This window comes from Ambystoma mexicanum, chromosome 10 (genome assembly GCF_040938575.1).
Source record: "Ambystoma mexicanum isolate Mex_15411 chromosome 10, UKY_AmexF1_1, whole genome shotgun sequence".
NCBI lineage: Eukaryota > Metazoa > Chordata > Amphibia > Caudata > Ambystomatidae > Ambystoma > Ambystoma mexicanum.
The window spans coordinates 1,277,536,041-1,277,555,345 of record NC_090932.1 but is presented as its reverse complement, the minus strand read 5'-3'; the positions used below and the strand labels follow the sequence as shown (position 1 = coordinate 1,277,555,345).

Below are 19,305 nucleotides of genomic sequence, written 5' to 3'. Positions count from 1 at the left end.
ACAAAATGTGGAAAGGTCTGAAGATGGAATATGACCTGTCGCTGCCCTTCCATTACACGACAGGTCTTTTAGTTTCCCGCCTTCTTCTTCTGTGGTCGTAAAGGACACGTACCCAGATAATGCCCGGCAGCTCCACAATAAAGACATAGGCGTAATGTTCTTCTCCGTTTCTTCTCTTCCTCAGACAATGGACCTCTCATGGCTCCCAACTGCATTGACTCTGATCCTGATTCAGTAGGACCGAATGATCCGGCGGGTAAACTGGTCATTCTGGGATTGTTTCTTTCGAGCCGGCGTCTTTCTGCTTTCCGCTCGGCTAGCCTCTGGTCAATGCGGAGCACCTGATCAACCATATGTTGGAGACTCTCTGGTTCAGCGATATGGAGTAACTCGTCCTTGTACTCCTCTCTCAAGCCTCGACGAAACAGGGTCTTCTGCGTGATCTCAGGCCACTGAGAATCGGTTGCTAATAGTCGGAAGCGGCTGATATAGGTTATGATGTCAGTGCTTCCCTGTTTGAAGTCCATCAGTTGATTCTGTGCAGCAGAGGCCAGATTTGGCATTTGGAACACCTCCAGGAATGCCTTTTCAAAGGCTGCGAAGTCATTCAAAATAGGACTGTTTGAAACCACAAAAGGAGTTACCCAGGCTAAGGCATTCCCAGTTAGGTTCCCCAAGATGTACCCGATCTTGGCCTTATCATTGTTGAAATGAGTCGATCTGAAAAGAAAATGAATTCGGCAGTGGTTACAAAACTCCGACACCCGTCTAGGGTCTCCATCAAACTTGATTGGTGTTGTATGAGCCAAAGAACCCTCCGCCTGTGAAGTACTCATCGCTCCTTGGGTTATCATTTGACGTAGCATCTGATTCTCCTGACACATGGCGGCCATCTGAGCCCTGAGTGCTTGTAACTCGTTCCGCAGGTCTTGCGAATCCTCCATCTCCATGTCTGAAGGCAGGCGTCTCAATTTGTCAAGTTGGGAAGCACGAGAGGGCTGCGTACCTGGTTTCTTGGTCTTTGATCTTGCCGAGGTCGCCAGTCTGTATCCAGTCGAAAGATGAGCTTGTGGCTCGAGAGACCAGCCTCTCCGCCACCCAAAAACTGATACTGGGTGGAAGATGGGCCGATTCCCAATGTCACGGAAAGCACTCTCCTGATTAACGTGACGAAGGGACTGTGCAAGCACAGGCAGGAGAGGCTACGGTCTTGTTGCAGATCACGGGCTGGGATGGAGTCCGTTGGAATAAAGTCCAAAGTACGTGAACTGAAGCGGAGGTCTAAGATTCCGGCGTGGCAGGTATATTCTTGGTCCACAGGAACGGATGAAGAGGGTAAGGCCGGACAGGAAAGGAAGGAACCAAGGCTGAGCAGGAGATCTAACTGAAGGAGCCCGAAGGGTGACTCTAGGGCAGCAATTGCTGGGGATGTTGGTCAGTGTATGCTGGCAGACCCAGGGAGGTGCAGGTAAAAGTATGCCGGCAAATCCTGAGTTTTATTCTGGTAAGTTGCTGGCAGAGCCAGGGGAACCCAAGTATGGTAAGCTGGCAGGCCCAGGGAGAACCCAGGTAAGGTAAGCTGGCAGGCCCAGGGAGATCCCAGGTAAGATAAGCTGGCAGCCTAGGGAGAACCCAGGTAAGGTAAACTGGCAGGCCCAGGGAGAACCCAGGTAAGGTAAGCTAGCAGGCCCAGGGAGAAATTCAGGTAAGGTAAGCTGGCAGGCCCAGGGAGAAATTCTGGTAAGATATGCTGCAGGCCCAGGGAGGAATTCAGGTAAGGTAGCAGGCAGCCCCAGGGAGGAACTCAGGTAAGGTAGACTGCAGACCCAGGGAGGAATTCAGGTAAAAGTAGCAGGCAGCCCAGAGCAGGCAGCCCCAGGGAGGAACTCAGGTAAGGTAGACTGCAGACCCAGGGAGGAATTCAGGTAAGGTAGACTGCAGGCCCAGGGAGGAATTCAGGTAAGGTAGACTGCTGGCCCAGGGAGGAATTCAGGTAAGGTAGCAGGCAGCCCAGAGCGGGCTCAGGTGAGTGGCAGGCAGCCCAGGTAGGAAGCTCGCAGAACGAAGCAAACCGTGTTGAGACGCGGCTTGCCTCGAACTGCGGCTCCTTTTATGGGTCGGCGGCGCCTGTGAGGCTTGGAACGCAAGCCGCTTCAGCTCCGGGCGCCGGCGTATCCAAAGCGAGTCCTGGAAGGCAAGCCCTTCCTAGGGCTTGAGCCCAGTCCACGGCGCATGCGCGGAACCGAGACAGAGGTCTTCCCCGCATGCGCCGTAGCCCTCCGGCCCCGACACCCAACGCTCTCCCTCTGGCGAGCCCCCAAGCGCGGAAGCGCGGGTAGACTCGCCAGGAGGTGAAGGGACGAGCGGGCGCGGCGGACCCCAGTCTCCAATGTGGCGTGACAGCAGGAAGGAGAAGTGGCGTCGGACCACGCCATTACGATAGCGACGGACATCGCTGACACTGCATTTCGCCAGTTGGGCAACGGCGTGTGCCTTAGGCGGCGTGGATGGCTCAAGGCTACTGACTTCCGTCAGGACGTGCAGACCAGTGTTTTGGACATGCCGTTCGACGGGAGCAACCTGTTTGGGAAAACAGTGGACGATTCCCTACAAGCCATCAAGGCGGACACGGAGACGGCCCGGGCTCTTGGTGTTCTCCAGCAACGACGGCCGCCCTTTCGGAGCGGCGGAGGCAAACAGGGTGCCTCCAAAGGTTCCAGCGGCGGATTTTCCACCTATCGTCAAGCGGCCCGTTCGTCGTCAAAGGAAGCCTACAGGGGACGAGGCAAGTCGGGCGGACCCCGGCGTCGTCGCCAAGGAGGACAAGGCGGCAAAGCCTCGTCGAAGCAGGACTGAACCGGCCGTGGGGTCGGGCCCCCACCGAAGCACCCGGGTGGGAGGCCGGCTGGCGAGCTTCGTCAGCGTGTGGGAGTCCATCTCCACCGACCGTTGGGTGCTGGACGCCCTGTCTCAGGGTCACGCGCTCGAGTTTCTAAAGAGGTGCCCGCGCGTCCCCCTGTGGCCAGGAAGGAACATCACGTCCCTCAACTTCTCTTGGAGGTAAGGGCGATGCTCAGGAAGAGCGCCATCAAGCTCATCCCAAAGAGGCTTCGGGGCTCCGGAGTTTACTCAAGATACCTCCTCGTGAAGAAGAAGACGGGAGGATGGCATCCCATCCTGGACCTACGACGACTGAACAAATTCATCAAGGCACAGAAGTTCCGGATGGTCACCCTCCAACACGTCCTGGGTCAACTGGAGGAGGGCGATTTCCTGTTGTCGTTGGATTTGGAGGATGCCTTCTTCCATATCCCCATCCTAAAGGGACACCGAAAGTTTCTCAGATTCGTGGTCCAAGGGCGTCACTACCAGTTCAGAGCCCTTCCCTTCGGATTGAGGTCGGCACCCAGGGTGTTCACCAAGTGCCTCGCACCGGTGGCGGCGCGGCTGCGCCTAGAGGGGATCCACGTCTACCGCTACCTGGACGACTGGCTCATCCGAGCAAAGACGAAGGAGCTTGCCGTGGAGCACACGGCAAGGACTGTCCAACTACTCACGGACCTGGGATTCTCCATAAACTACGCCAAGTCCCACCTGGTGCCCGCGCAAGACGCACTGTTTCTGGGAGCGAAGCTCAACACAGTGTCGCTTCTGGCCTCTCCGTCGGAGGAAAGGACGAGGGCCATCTTGGGCAAGGTGCAGCGGATGCTGGTTGCGGACGCGGCCAGGGTGAGGTCCATCAAGTCCCTCCTCGGAATGATGTCTTCTTGCATTTATCTCATCCGCCTGTGCAGGCTCCGGATGCGCCCGTTGCAGGAGTTCCTGGACGCGTGCTGGATCCAGACGACGGGCAGCTTCGAGGAGAGGATCACACTCGACGAGAGTTTCCGACGAGCGATCCGGTGGTGGGGCACCCGCGCGCATCTGACGGCGGGCATGGACTTCCAGACCTTGGGCCACCAGAAGACAGTGACCACAGATGCCTCCCTGGAGGGGTGGGGAGCGCACACCGAGAACCTGCACGCGAGGGGTCTTTGGCTGCCGGCAGAGAGGTCCCTCGATATCAACGTCCTGGAACTCCGTGCAGTGTTTTGGGCCCTCAGGTCCTTTCTTACGTCCCTCAAGGGCAAGGTGGTGAGGATCTTCACCGACAACACCACCACCATGTTCTACATCAGGAAGCAGGGCGGTACCAGATCCCCAGCCCTGTCCAAGGAGTTACAGGATCTGTGGCATTGGGTCATCGCCCAAGGGATGTTTCTGGTGCCGTTTCATCTGGCAGGAATAAAAAACACCATCGCCGACTCGCTCAGCAGAGAGCTGCGCTCGTGCCACGAGTGGGAACTACGACAGGATCTAGTGGACCGCCTCTTCCGACGGTGGGGCACACCCCAGATCGACCTGTTCACGACGGCGACGAACTCCAAGTGCCGGAGGTTCGCCAGCAGGTTTCCCCAGCCGAGGAGCATGGGCGATGCTTTCTCGTTCCCCTGGGAGGGCCTGTTCCTATATGCGTTCCCTCCATTGCCGCTGCTGATCCGGCTCATCAACCAGCTCAAGAGGTCACGGTGCAGGATGATCCTCGTCGCACCTGCGTGGCCGAGGCCGATATGGTTCCCGGACGTTCTGGACTTGTCAGCGTCCCCGTCAATCAAACTGCCAGTGGACGCGGATCTTCTCTCCAGGGAAGGAGGCGCCATCCTCCATCACGACCCGAAGTCGCTGAACTTGCAGGCCTGGCTCCTGCAGCGTTAGAGTTTGGAGGTTACGACATACCGGCCGACTGCAGAGAGGTTCTTGCAAAGGCCAGGGCGTCCTCAACTCTTAAATGCTACGGACACAAATAGAAGAGGTTCTCTGTCTGGTGCCACGCACAGAAGATTAACCCTCTACAGATTACGGCTTCTCAAGTACTGCCGTACCTGCTGACGCTGGCCAAGGCTGGACTGGCGCACGCTTCCGTCAAGATTCATCTTGCTGTGATCTCCCGATACACCAGAACCACGGGACGGTCGTCTTTGTGGTCTCATCGTTTAGTGAAAGAATTTATGAAGGGACTGTTCAGATCGTTCCCGCCGGTGAAGGCCCCGGCCCCGGCGTGGGAGCTTAACGTGGTGCTGACCAAGCTCATGGGACCTCCGTTCGAGCCTCTGCACTCGGCTCCGTTGAAGTTCTTGTCGTGGAAAACAGCGTTTCTTGTGGCCATCACCTCTGCATGACGGGCGGGAGAGATCAGGCCCTTTCCTGCAAGCCCCCGTACTTGACTTTTCACGACATGAGGGTAGTGCTCAGGACGCACCACTCCTTCATGCCCAAGGTGCCGTCGGACTTCCACCTCAACGAACCCTTGGTGTTGCCTGTTTTCTTCCCGTTGCCTTCGTCGCCGGCTGAAAGGACTTTGCACTTGCTGGATGTGGCTAGAGCGCTGAAGTTCTACGTGGACCGCACAAAGTGTTTTCGGAAGACGTCACAACTTTTTGTGAACTTTGGACCTGTCAATCAGGGGAAGGCTCTATCATGTACTGCCATCGGTTGGCAAACCGACCGCTGCCTGGCCGTCCGAGAGCCCATTCCACCAGAGCGATCGCAGCTACCACGGCGTTCCTATCTGGTGTGCCCTTGCTGGACATCTGCAGGGCTGCTACGTGGAGTTCGACGCACACCTTCACGAAATTCTACTGCTTCGATCGGGATCCAGGGAGGAGTCCAGGGTCGGCCAAGCAGTGCTGCGCAACCTGTTCGCCTAAGGTGAGCCTGTTGAGGAGGTAAGAATTGCTTACTGTTGAGTTTTGATGTAATGCTTAATGTTGAGCCTTTGCCACCTCCCGTGGTTGTGCATGTGTGTACTGCTATGTATTCTTTTATTCATGAGCATGTGAATCCATGCCAGACCCCATGCTGGAGAAGGAACAAGTTACTTACCTGTAACTGTTGTTCTCCAGCATGGGTCTGGCATGGATTCACATGCAAACCCTCCCGCCTCCCCCTCTGCGGCTCTTCACTTGGTCATACTGCCTCTTCACGTGCTACCAAATCTGAAGATGGCTGCCAGAGGCGGGGCTTAGGGAGATGGCAGTCATTGGCTGTGGTCAGTATGACGCAGAGATCAGTGATTGGTTACTACTACGAAAGACAGATCAGAAACGAAACTGATACTGATTTTTCTTTACCGCGGATTCCCAGCCTGACGACGGGGAATATTCATGAGCATGTGAATCCATGCCAGACCCATGCTGGAGAACAACAATTACAGGTAAGTAACTTGTTCCTTTCGGCCGGCGGCTGTTAGCTGGGGGGAAATCTGCCAAACCCGTGATTTGGCGGACCCTTAAATGCAGCAGTAATATCGCTACGGGAGCATTTAAGGGTTACCGCCAAACTCATGATGAGGCCCTTAGTCTTCACATAATCCACCCTCTTCACCTGCGCAGACCCTATCCCACTCGACTGGTCTGACAATGCTGCCATCCCACTATTGGGCACCCACTTGACTATGGCCCACAAAGGTCATGGTAAATGTCCCCTCACTCTATGCCGTTCATACAAAACCTTCCCTGTCAATGAGAGATCAGCAAACTTTGCAGGTCTCCCCAAAACATGAAATGCCTAAGGCCTTCTTGAATTATTCAACAACTCTGCTATGAAACTGGTGGATACTCATACCCCCCCCTAAGAACCAGCCCTGCTAAAACCAAACCATCTGCCCCTTGGTACACTCCTGAGCTCGCCTCTGAATAACGCTCAATCAGAGCCCTAGAGAAATGGTGGTGAAAAAACTGTAACCCTGTAGACCTCACCAACCTCAAATCTCTCCACACCAACCATAGGATTCTGATTATTGAGGACAAAACTGATTACTACTCCACCACCATTGCGGCAGCCTCTAACAGGAGCAGAGCCCTCTTTGTAGTAGTAAAGCATTGTACCATACCCACACCCGCCCTGAGGTACCAGGAACTCAGGAAAATTGTGACAGAAACAACACATTTATTCATCATAAAAATTGTCAAGATCTGAGAGACCACCAGCATTAGCTCCACGTTACCTCTGCATGCACACTGCCCTTATGAACCAAATTCTCTCCTCTGGATCTCCTAAAAAGGATTGTCTCCTTCAAACCTACTTCTTACTCAGACAATATCATCCCGGCCTCCATCATTAAACAATTGATTGACCCAGCTCTCAACGCACACCTCAGCATCATTAAAGCCTCTCTCACAGAAGGTTAATTACCAGACATCCTCAAGACTGGTCTAACATGACCTCTTTTGAAAAAAACAATCCTAAATCCAGACAGCCTGGGCCACTACCGGACCATTACGAACCTTCTGTTTATCGGCAGAATCTTAGAAAAAGTAGTCATTACACAGCTACTCCCCAGAATCGAACAACTTCACCTCCTAAATGACTATCAGTCAGGGTTCCACCCCAAGTGTAGCATTGAGATAGCCACCATACGGGTGGTGGTTGATGCCCTCCAAATCATGGATCAGGACGGCTCATGCCTCTTTGTCCTCCTTGACATTCAACAGCATCGACCACAGCATCCTCCTCTCCCTTCTTGCTGACAAGATGGGATTCTCTGGGATTGTCCTGAATTGGTTTACCCTCCTACCTCTCGGCAGACATCAAGCTGTCCAGATGAACATGTTGTGCTCTAACCAACTCAAGGTCTCCTACAGAGTCCCCCGGGACTCCATCCTCTCATCAATCCTTTTTAACCTTTAAATGGAGCCTCTGGGCAGTATCCTCAAAGATCCCAATATACCCATCCACCAGAACGTGGATGATACTCAGTTGTACATAAGAGTAAATAGTGTGCAGGACATCACTCATCTCTTCAATTACCTAGCAATTAACTAGGCATCATCGAGTCCTGGTTGTTGACTGCCTACCTCAAACTAAACCCATCCAAGACTGAGTTTATCCTCATCGGTCCGCCAACTAAACAGAAACTTGTCTAACAATGGCTCAATGATATACACATAGAAGGATTTGATCCACAACTCTCAGACTCAGCGAAATCCTTATGTTTCACCATTGACAGCTTCTCCAGCATGGGGTCTGGCATGGATTCACATGCTCATGAATATTCCCCGTCGTCAGGCCGGGGAATATTCATGAGCATGTGAATCCATGCCAGACCCATGCTGGAGAACAACAGTTACAGGTAAGTAACTTGTTCCATCCTTTCTTTCCAGAAACACGATCCAAGAAGGCCCAAACAGACTGCATCCAAATCTCCACCCTTTACAAAATCAAACCCTTCATCCCACCGCTGGACTTCCGGACCGTAGTGCAGGCCCTTGTGGTCTCGCAAATCGATGGGGGAAAAGCATTCCTGATGGGGCTCCCAGCTGCTCACTTGGCTCCCCTAAAAGCAGTCCACCACGCTGCAGCACACATTTTTATGGCTGCATGGAAATTGGACTAAATCTCCCCCGTCCTATGCGACCTGCATTGGCTTCCTCTCCAGGTCAGGATACTGTTCATGACTGCATGTATCATCTACAATGCAGTCACGAGTAGCAGACCAGCACACCTGGTGGCTAAGCTCCACACACCTGGTGGCAGACGTTTGTCACACAGCAAATGGACTAACCAGCTTGAATCACAACTTGTCAGCAAGGAGAGGACGCACAAACAATCCTTCTCTTGTCACACACTCACCCTGTGGAACTCGATCCCAGTGTTGGCTTGGAATGCCCCCTAAATTCTCCAGTTTTGCAACTCTCTCAAAACATGGCTTTTTCAACAACACCTGACCAAGAACTAATTCCAATGGATGCACATACCGACGCACATACCTCAACTCACAGTACTCTCGCTACTGTTAAAAGATGCCAGCCCAAACCCTGACTACCCGCACTCTGTTTAGCACACCACTGCTCCCGAGCTAGGTCTGCGCTTTAAACAATAAAATCAATTAAAACATGAATAAATAAATAAGGTTAGTGGTTGAAGAGCCCTCAAAAGGGGTTTGTACAAAAACTGCCTTAACAATAATGATGAGAGGAAAGGTGTCTGATTCAAGGTTATGTATGACCTGTTTGAAGGCTTCTAGTCGTATGAAGGTAAATGATGAGGATGTTAAGTTGAGGGTTCAGGAACATCACACATTGTACAAGTGGTATAATTTTAAAAATCAAGGAGTTGGGTAGATGTTGCAGATTCAGTTTGGGACATGGTGTGGGATCCCAGGACATTTTTAAAAACCCATGTTCTTTGTCCCAGGAAGATGATTAAAGTAGGCCTAGACAGTGCCAATTTAGTTCACTGCTGAATAATAACAAATAAGGAAGGATTTGGTTGTATTTTGTCCTGTGTCATAGTTAGTGTGTGTTGTTGTAATCCAACTAATGGAGACATGTTGTATTCTGTCTATTGCTGGGCTGAATGAATGCTGGTAAAACAAAAGAATGCTGATAGAATGTAGATTACATCCTAGCCTGGATCTGCAGGTAATTGGAATGTTTGGTGTAGGTTATGGGTTATTTGCACCCCGGGAAGTGCGATTAGCCAATCAGGTGGCTGGAACAGTGGGTACACATGCTCTGCCCGCTGTTTACAGCCAGTTGAGGCCCTTCTCTGGGTGGTGGCATCTTTTTTAAAATATTTTATTTTGGGTGGCAACACCACCCCCCGTACTCCAAAAACAAAACATACCTCTACCCTCCCCACTTACGTGCTGGAACGAAGCTTTGCGCTCCAATCGTAGCGCTCCTCTCCGCCACCATAGAAATGGCAAAGGGACTTAGTTCCTTTTCTCTATGGCGGCGGCCATCTTTTTTTTGTTTTTTGTTTTTTCCTCTGGAAATTGGAGTTGCTTGCTTCAGGTGAAAAAATAAAGAAACTATTTGCACCCCGTATAAAGGTGCAAATGGCTTTCATCCCAGCAGACATGGCCAGTAACGGGCATCAGCCCTCGCCGAGGCCGTCACTTTTTTTGGGCCTACCAGCCATGTCCACCCCCTGCCACAGTGGTGAACGCCCTAACATTCTGAGAAGGCCAGTTTGGAGTTACCTGGCTGAAAAGGGTTTCTTCATGTTTTAATCTACTTAAATAACTAAGTACCAGTCACCTGGAACCAAGAAATAAGAATGACCCCTTTTTACAACTAACTCAAGTACTTTATTTGGAGGGACTCTGAAATGTAACAGGCTTCCAAAGTGGTAGTTGTGAGCAGTGATGAAAACCAAGAGAAACGGTTTAAGTATTCATGTCACCAGAAGGTCTGGTTTCATTGAGGTGGTGGCATCTGAAGAAAAACAGTTGATGGTATTGATGATTGGTAATGCAGGTTGTGGTCATCAGGGCATGTGATCAAGAAGTGCACCTAAAAACTGCCAATTCAGGAGAATGTGCTTTATTTAGTTTGTCTATACTTTGGTGGTTGTATCCACACCATGTTTGGTCATTGTGCATCTTATTCTTTCTGGTTGTCTAAATATTTGTTGGGGAATGGAGTGTCCTGATTCATATTAAAAGCCTTAAGAATCATTTTGGAGTGTGAACATCATTTTATGGGAGATGTCACGCTCAAGTGGCATCTTTGCATGTGGGACCAAGAAATGAATGCACAAGTAATGGCAAGGGACTTAAATACATTAGAGTAGACTTGGTGCTTGATGGTTCGTTTCCCTGACAGCAAAAATTACACACAAGCTTCTAATTGATTTCTAGAATAGGGGCGGTGTTTGGGAAATGGAAAGATTGCATTGGGGTCTTTAAATGAAAACTGTCTAACGAATGCCAGGTTATAGTTACCCATTAAATAAAGAAAGCATTTGCAGAAGGCATGATCAACAGGGAAATCATTTGACGGCCTGAAAAAAAGTATTTTCTCAGCCTAACAGGTACTTCTGGCGAGTGCCCTTATGAAGTAATACCGCGACATGAGTGCCGAGTTGTTATCATTGTTCCAAAGAATCCCTCTGGCAGAGGAGTGCACAAACATCCTGTCAGAGACGGGATAGTGGGCAGGCTTAGATTGGCCTGTGTGGTTATAGGGCAATTTCCAAAGTGCTAGTGTGTGCCAGTTTTTATCACCACTTAGCTGGATATTTAAATGCACATTGGGTAAGAGCATCATAAAGCAAGAACACCAGCTGCTCAAGTACAATTTGCCACAAATTATAAAAATAATGTGACCACAAACGCGTTTGTGTCCGAAAAGTAGAATAGTATGGGATACCTGACTGGAGCTCAGACCTGTTTTATGTCCCAGTCACATCTTGAGGTTGGGCTTGGTTTCATAAGAAATGTTCAGGCAGACATTGCCCTAAAGTGTCAGCCTGCTCGTGCGTGTGCTTTCTGTCTTAATTATATGGTTAGCATGGGTTGGCTGCAGGCTCATTTCTGCGTTGCCATAGCTAGTATAATCTAACTAACTGTGGTGCTTTTTTCTTCCCTTAGGCTCACCCGTCTGTGCGCATTAAAGGGACAGAGCACACCTATAACCCAGCCTTGTGTCAGGATGAACACTGTGGCTCCAATGCCAAGGGCCAGCACATGCACTGTCCTTTCTGTAGCGTCTGTGAGGCCTATCAGGACGCGGTCATTCTACGGGCGCACTACCGAGTCAAGCACGTGGACAAGGGCCTAGACTTTGCAGGTGAGTTGCTTGAGAAGAAAAGGCAGCTCAGTGGTGTGGGCAAGGGGGCAGCGAGCGTAATGTGTGAGCGTGCCTTGGAATAGCCAGGGAGTGCGCATCAGCCCTTGGGAGAAGCTGCAGGCTTGCTCTAGATGCTATAAATAAAACTGGCTGCGCTGCAGTGTTAGTATGCAGTACGGGGGCGAACCTGTGCTTGCTAATCCAGCTTTCATTACAAAGCGATGAATGGGCCATGTCTGCGCCTCCTGGGAGGGCAGCTTTCTTCCGCTCTAGTTTTATTTACTGCTGAGCCGGGAAATGTCTCTTCCTTCGTTTTTGTCCTTCAAGAGAGTGGGGGCCAAGCCTCCATGCTGATCCCATCCCTGCATTACACACCACTTCAATCTGTTTGGTTTCATTCAAACCACGAAAAGCCTGTGAGTTTTCATGGGTTTGTTGCAGTTGGGTTCATGTCTCAATCACCAATATGTGCGTGCTGCATCATTTGACGCGCGAGGAAAGTGGGGAAGGGAGAGGGTGGAGACAAACAAGCAAGAAAAGGAGAGCAAGTGAGAAGGTGGTGAGAGAGTTGGTGGAGAAAAGACAGAAAGGATAGGGAAAGGAAATAAGGTTACAGGAATCTTCTGTCACTGGAAAACCCAACTCAAGACACATTGGGGGTCATTACAACCCTGGTGGTAGGGTAAGCTGCCGGCCCCGTTAACCCCCTACCGCCTCATTACGAGTTCCGCGAGCGGGACCCGCTACGGACGCCTGGTTTAGCGGGTCCCGTGAGCGGTCCAGCATGCTAACAACGGGCCCTTTATTAACGGGCCCGTTGTTGGCATGCTCCCCATTCCCATTGAGCCCTATGGGGGCTCCAATGGGAATGGGGATGGGTTCCTGGAATGGGGAAATACCGGGCCCTCCAAGGTCGGAATGGCCCGGTATTTCCCCATTCCAGGGACCCGGTACCCGGAATGGGTGTAGCCATGCAGCAAATAGCAGCATGGCTACCTCCAAGGTTGTAATGACCTCCATTCTCTTGACCCTGCCTGATTACACATCTTTCACCTCTTAGCCAGGTGTTCAATCGTCCAAATAGTCATCCAGGGCACCCAGGTTTACCTTCAAGTCATGGCACCGAATGTGCCAAGGGTACTGTCTGAGATGGCAACCTTGTGATGGCGGCCTTAGGATAACTACTGCTGCTCATCTAGTGGATCTGTTCACCTCCTTTGACACAACTCTACACTGATCTTATTGTGTCACCAACCACAGGCCTCTCAAGCAATGTTCCCTCTAATTATTTTTCTCTAAGTGCGGAAATGATTAGCCGTTGTGCGCACATTATTTTCCATGTGCGCAACTGAATAACGATGTAAGCCACTTTGTGAGCTTGCGTAGTTAGTGAGCTACCATCTCTGAAGAGTTTGGAAGGAGATTTCCCCTTCCCAACCACTTCTTTACATATCAGTTGTAAAAGGAGCATCTTACAACTCTTTTTCCAAACATAGGCTACAAAATCAAATATTTGTATGTGATTATAAGGAGAGCTCATTAACCAGTCCAAGACTTCAAGATATGCCATAGTACCTACCAAAAGTACTCCTGCACATAGAGAAAAACGTGTATGCACAAAAAAGCTTTGCATGCTCAGGATAAACAATATGTTTAGTTGTGTCTATCATTTGTCAACACTACTCAGAGACAATGCAGAAAGTGTTTAATGCCATTGGGGAAAAAAATCGCATGTTTATTACAAAAAACAAGTATTGCTAATCACTGATGCGGTTGTCAACAAATTCGGACATTATGCAATGTTTGCAAATGGAATAATTGCCACTGAAAGGAATGTGTCAGAAAACATGCCAATAGGAGTTCATGTGACACTTTAATTGAGTAATTCAAGGGCCAGGAGAAAATGCCTCATAATCTATGTAAGGATGATAATTGCATCAAAATAACTGCACCACAGAATATGATGATCTGAATTCCTGGGCAGCTGCTTACTATCCACATTATGATGTTGTTCTGTGAATTGTGACATTTAGTCAAAACCAGCCTTACAGCTAGGAGGCATATACTATTTTTTATTAAAAACAGGGCAATGTACCCAACAAAAACGGAAAACATGAACATATAGGAATCTACCCCCTGCTTATACCCACAAAGTTCCACTAATCTATTTTCTAATCAGTGACCATCAGAGCAGTGTCATTGGTAGGAACTTTAATAATATTACTGCATGATCCCAAGAGGAATTTGAAGGGGAAAGAAAATATTTCAATAAGCATGAAATATCCGTAATGGCAAAGCCAATTACTTTCTTACTCCCTGAAAAAAAAAAAATGTTGATTCCAAATATGGAGTAAAATCGTATTGGAGCCCTGATTGTAACCCTGATATAGGAAGCGAAATTACAGGGCACATAATACAGCCTATAGTTTTTCCCACCCTTGATCACCACAGGTTAGACAAAAATCAACAAGGTTTCTTCTGGCGCTCGTTGAAGAAAATCACATATATTTTCCCTTTGAGTCAATTACAGTAATGCTCACAGTTACAACATATTGAGTACCTTCTTCCAAAACTGTGGACCCCTCTTCTGAAAATCATTGAACAAGATGCATGGGGATGCTAGAAGAAATAAATGCAAACCCATGAACATATTGAAAAGTCCTCAGCAGCTGTTGCTCCCCAATCATAGGGTAATATTGGCAACAATTAATATTTGAGTTTTCCAATGCGTTAACTTGCAAAGGGAACTCTTCAAAGAGCTTGTGTGACATATGTACAAAGAATAGGAAGCATTGGGATGAGGTTAAATATCCTAGTAGCCTGCTTACTTAGAGTCAGTACCCGATATTTGAGCCGACACTCGGGTGACATAATGTGGGAATGCTTTTACTAAGGCAACATGAGTAACAGAAATGTGTGTGCTTCAAAGTCATTCATATTATAACATAAACCAAGACTTGTATCTAAGTCTGTAATCTTTTGCTGAGCTAACGTAGGCAGAGTCAAGGTTGTCTGGTAACATCTGATTGTGGCCTGGGGCGGAGTTGGAGTCATACGGTATAAGTGTGGTAGATTCAAGCATAGAATCCTGGGTGGGGAGGGAAGAACATTTAGTTGATGTGTGCAGGTATATCTTAGTTATATCTTCTGTTCATGGAGCCACTTTTTCATATTCATTTTTAACCTCGTGTGGGTGTATTCTATGTTTAGAGTTTTTAGGTTTTTAAGGCCAAGCTTGCATAGTAGGGCAATGTCAATAGGTTACACCAGAGTATCAAGAATAGTTTGTATAATTTAGCTTCATTTTGAGAGAAAACAAATCTAAGGTACCTGCTGTGGATTGTGCCTTATTAAATCTTATTTGAATAGGTAGGAATTGTCTGTGTGCGCTGCTAAAATTCTTCTGAGCGGCACCCAGAAGGAAGCTGGGCAAGCGCACATGCGCACAGCTTAGAGGGAACATTGCTCTCAAGTCCTCGGCAACACCCTGGATGCTTCAGATACTTTCTCTCCAATGGTATGCAGTGACACAGGCTGAGAATAAGGCCCCAGTGGCATCGCCTTTGCCACATGGACCCTTTACTTGGCGGCAGCAGTGGTTATATGAATATCCCCAGATGTAGGAAATGTTCGCCTATTTCTTGGAGGGTGTGTGCGCTCGCGCTTCTGTCTTAAAATGTCACTTTGCACATAGCAGCCCCTTCTTGGTCTTGACACTATCATCTCCCTCCTTCAAAATGTACACCCTTGCATACGATATGTGCTTAGGGACTGGAGCCTTGCCTTTGCCCCAGTGGTCACTTCATGTCTTGATCAAAGCCATCGTATATTGGAGTAATGAATGGTCCAAGGAGACTCAAATTGAACATTGTCCGGACACCCACCACCTACTCACATCTCCTTTATTAATCCATAATTGTCCGCTTCCTCCACCTTTGTGGTTTACCATGAATTGTCCGAATTAGAAATGCCAGAGGTAGAAAGAAATTAAAGTTATTGTACTGCATTTTTTTGCAACCCGCTCCCCCCACACCCTTACTTACCTTTGGGCGGCACACTTGGCTGTGTGCCGCCGACTCTGCCATCCCTTTGCGACGCCGGTTCCCTTCACTTACGTGCATGAGAACCGGCACCACAGGGTCCTTTTTTTCTACAACCTTCTTATTAGGTCGCTGCGGTTGTAATGAACAAGAGTGCAGGGGACCCCCGGCGCTCTTGTTCACTGTAATCATATTAAATGGTGGTTTTGATTGACATTTTCGGCTGTTTGAAATTTTCTTTTAGCTGAAATTCGATCAAATCTACCATTCTTTTAAATACAAATAAAAAAAAAACTTCGACAGGTGCCTTTGTATCTACCTAGCTAGGTACATTTGACAAAACACGTTTTTATGCACATGCACTTTCAACTGGCCTTTAGTGCTTCTAAAATAGTTATAAAACATTTTATTTAACACTTTCAGCTTGTCAGCCTTGCTTGTACATGGTAGTAAAAACAGTATTATAGGCTTACAAATGAGGAGATTGGAATATATAAAATGCTGAAGGTAAAAGCGGGCAGGGTACAGCAAGGCACTAGTCTTTACAGGATGATTAAGCACGCATCACAAAGGGAGATACAGAGCTAGGCAGCACATCCTCATTGTGGTCGTGGTGATCGTGGTGATGGAGCATCAGTGTAGCCAGCCAACAGGGAAAACATGAGATTAGGCAAACAGCAGAGTGAGCATCAGGATAGGCAAATCTTCAGGGGAGGGGTAAAACATCAGAAATTGCAATAAATAGGCAGTACCCATTGTTCTGAGGTGGAAATTCACAAGGTCACCCTTGTGATGAAACCCACATCCTGCCTGGGAGATAGCTGCCCTGTTGATACTTTAAGAGGTTCACTCAAGCTTTTGGGACCTTCGATAACCAAACTCGTTAATCTCTCTTTTAGTGAAGACCTGGTTCCATCATCCCTTAAGGAGGCCTGGTTCATGCCTCATCTTAGGAAAAGCAACTCTGATCCATTGGTGGCCAAAAATATTGGCCTATTACAAATGTGCCTTTTCTTCTTAAGATCATGGGCATGGTTACTCATTTGCAGCTACAGGGCTATATTGAAGAACAGAACATCTTGGGTGCACGCCAGTCAGGCTTCCGAGCTCAGCATGGGACAGAAACCGCTATGCTGAATCACAAATCTACCTTGGCCAGTATAGTGGATCGTGGGTCACCCCACCCTGCTGATGCTCCTGGATCTCTCTGCGGCCTTTGACCTGGTGGATCATTTCCTTTTAGTCTCAAGACTCGGGGACCTGGCCCACTGTTCCGACCTGTTGGGGCAATGGATCGCCTAGTTTCTTGGGTCACGTATGGCTAGAGGGGCAGTTGGTGAGGCTAGTTCCTTCCCTATCATAAAAACATGGGGTGTCCCTCAGGGATCGTGCATCTCTCTGACACTCTTCAACATTTACATCAGGTCCCTACTTATTTTATTGGATGACCTGGGTGTGCAGTACACCAACTATGCAGATGACGCCCAGGTCATCCTTGAGCTTAGTGGAAACTACATACAGGACTCAGCTGCCATTAATAAAATCTATGATGCAGTTCAGATGTGGATGGCTGATAATTCACTAGCCGTAAATAGTGATAAGACTGAGCTCCTGATCGTAGCATCAGGCCCACAACTTAAGAAACTAGATCCAGCCTATTGCAGCTGCTGTATCACTGGCAGCGACATCAACGTCTCCAAGAATGTGAGACGCTAGGCATATTTGTCAACACAGAACATACTATTAAGACTCATGTTTCACACATTCGATCTTCTTGTGGCTATACTACCAAGCTGATGAATCATATTCGTTAATTCATTTCAGTCAGAAACTGTTTTCTGCTAGCCACAGTGCTAGTAAACTCCAGGTTGGACTATTGTAACAGCCTTCTGGCTGGTACTACGCATGCCAATCTTCACTCACTACAGGTTGCACAAAATGACACAGTTCGCGCTATTCATGATCTGTCAAGATGGACTCATGTCTCTGATGCTAGAAGGAAACTGCATTGGCTTCCAATCAAACATCGGATTACTCATAAGATTTTTCACTCTATCCTTTAAATGCCAGACCCACGCAAGCCCAAAATACCTCAAGGATCGCTTAAAGCCTCACATATCGGGAAGACAGCTGCGGTCCCTGGACAATCCCACCCTGTACCATTCAACAAAATGGCTGCTGACAAACAGCGCTATGACAATGATTGTTTAACAGTCTTTCATTTGTGTTTCAAGAAATAATGATATCTTGCACTCAACAAATGTGTGATTCTGTTTTAATGCTGCACTCTGTCACAGCCGACGTGTGTTTCGACCTGGGGTTGTTTTCAAGGCAACTTCTTAATAGAGTCAGCTTCCCTATTGATGTTATCACTTATGATTAATCTGGAATAGTTTCTTTATGGAGTATTTATTTAGTTAATTTCCTTTCACTCATTCACATGTACTTCAGTGCGAATCCTAGAGATTAGTTTGTGTACAGTTCTATTGTCCCTTTTATCCTCTGCGGACCTTGATCCTTCTACCAGATTGCTTCTGGTCAATCCTAATAGTTTTATGTGATTCTTATATCCCTTGGAGTCCATCCTCTCAGATCTTTAAAAGTCCCAATACCCCTTTATCCAGTATCCTGTCCTCGCGATAGATCCCGCGTATTAGTCAGATTATATCTCTGGGAATCCAAGGGATATTAGAATTGCATAAAACTATGAGGATTGACCAGAAGCAATCTGGTAGAAGGATCACCTCTGTCCTTTTCTTCCTAACAGCCCAACGAATAGTGCCCCTTTTATCTCCTCTGTTCAAAGATAAGAGCCTAAATGCAACTGAACTAGGCTATTCTATAGCTTACCTTGTGATTTCTTACAGGTACTTGAAGCCTTCTAAATGTATCTGTTCTAGTGTCTCAGGAGTGATTGTATCCACCAATCGAGAAGTCCACTCGTTTCCGGTCTACTCACGCTTGGTTCATTGTATCACGTGTTTATATACGTGCATGCGGATGTCATGATCACGTGATCCGCTTCACGTTGATGTCTAAAACAGCGACTAGAACGTTGCCTTATGCATCTACTGCACGGGAATCTCTATTGCGGTAACAAATATTGCCGCCACACAGTATTCTTAAGTGACTAACATAATCTTCCCCTAAAGGAATTTATATAAGTGAATGACATATTGTAGATACTACAATCTACTGTGCATGGGTCACTAAAAACTCTAGAATACATTTCTCTGTAAATATGCAGCCTATTTATTTTTATTTATTTTATTTATTTGCATTTAATATGAGCGCTCACACAGCCCAGGGGCATTGAGGCGCTGTTACATAAATATGTCTTAATATGCAGCAACTCCTCCCTGGTTTTGAATCTTGTCTGCCCTGTCTTGCCTTTTTATGTTTTTTGTGCACCCTGAGGCCTATGGGCATGCTGCACGCTACAAGAATTAAATAATAATAATATCATGCAGCATCAGAATGAACAGTATACCAGGATTTGTAAAAGTGCCTAGACGTTAAATTAAGTAGATTTAAAGAAAAGGCCATTTTACAAAAGGTGACAAAGAATTTGTTTGGAGCAAGGGTAAACAATTATTTAGATTGTTGCAGGGGGGTGATAGTTTCAGGATGAAAGTTAATGAATGTTAAAG

The 19,305-nt window shown here is 48.0% G+C and overlaps 1 protein-coding gene across 2 annotated transcripts in view; it reads left to right on the top strand.

Annotated features, from left to right (window-relative positions):
- LOC138492234 (uncharacterized) overlaps positions 1-19,305 on the top strand; it is a 765,255-nt gene that overhangs the window by 143,062 nt on the left and 602,888 nt on the right. For both annotated transcript variants that reach the window (XM_069619271.1, XM_069619270.1), the window contains one exon: positions 11,417-11,615. In XM_069619271.1, the coding sequence (XP_069475372.1) occupies positions 11,417-11,615 (199 nt within the window). The remainder of the gene's footprint in view (positions 1-11,416; positions 11,616-19,305) is intronic.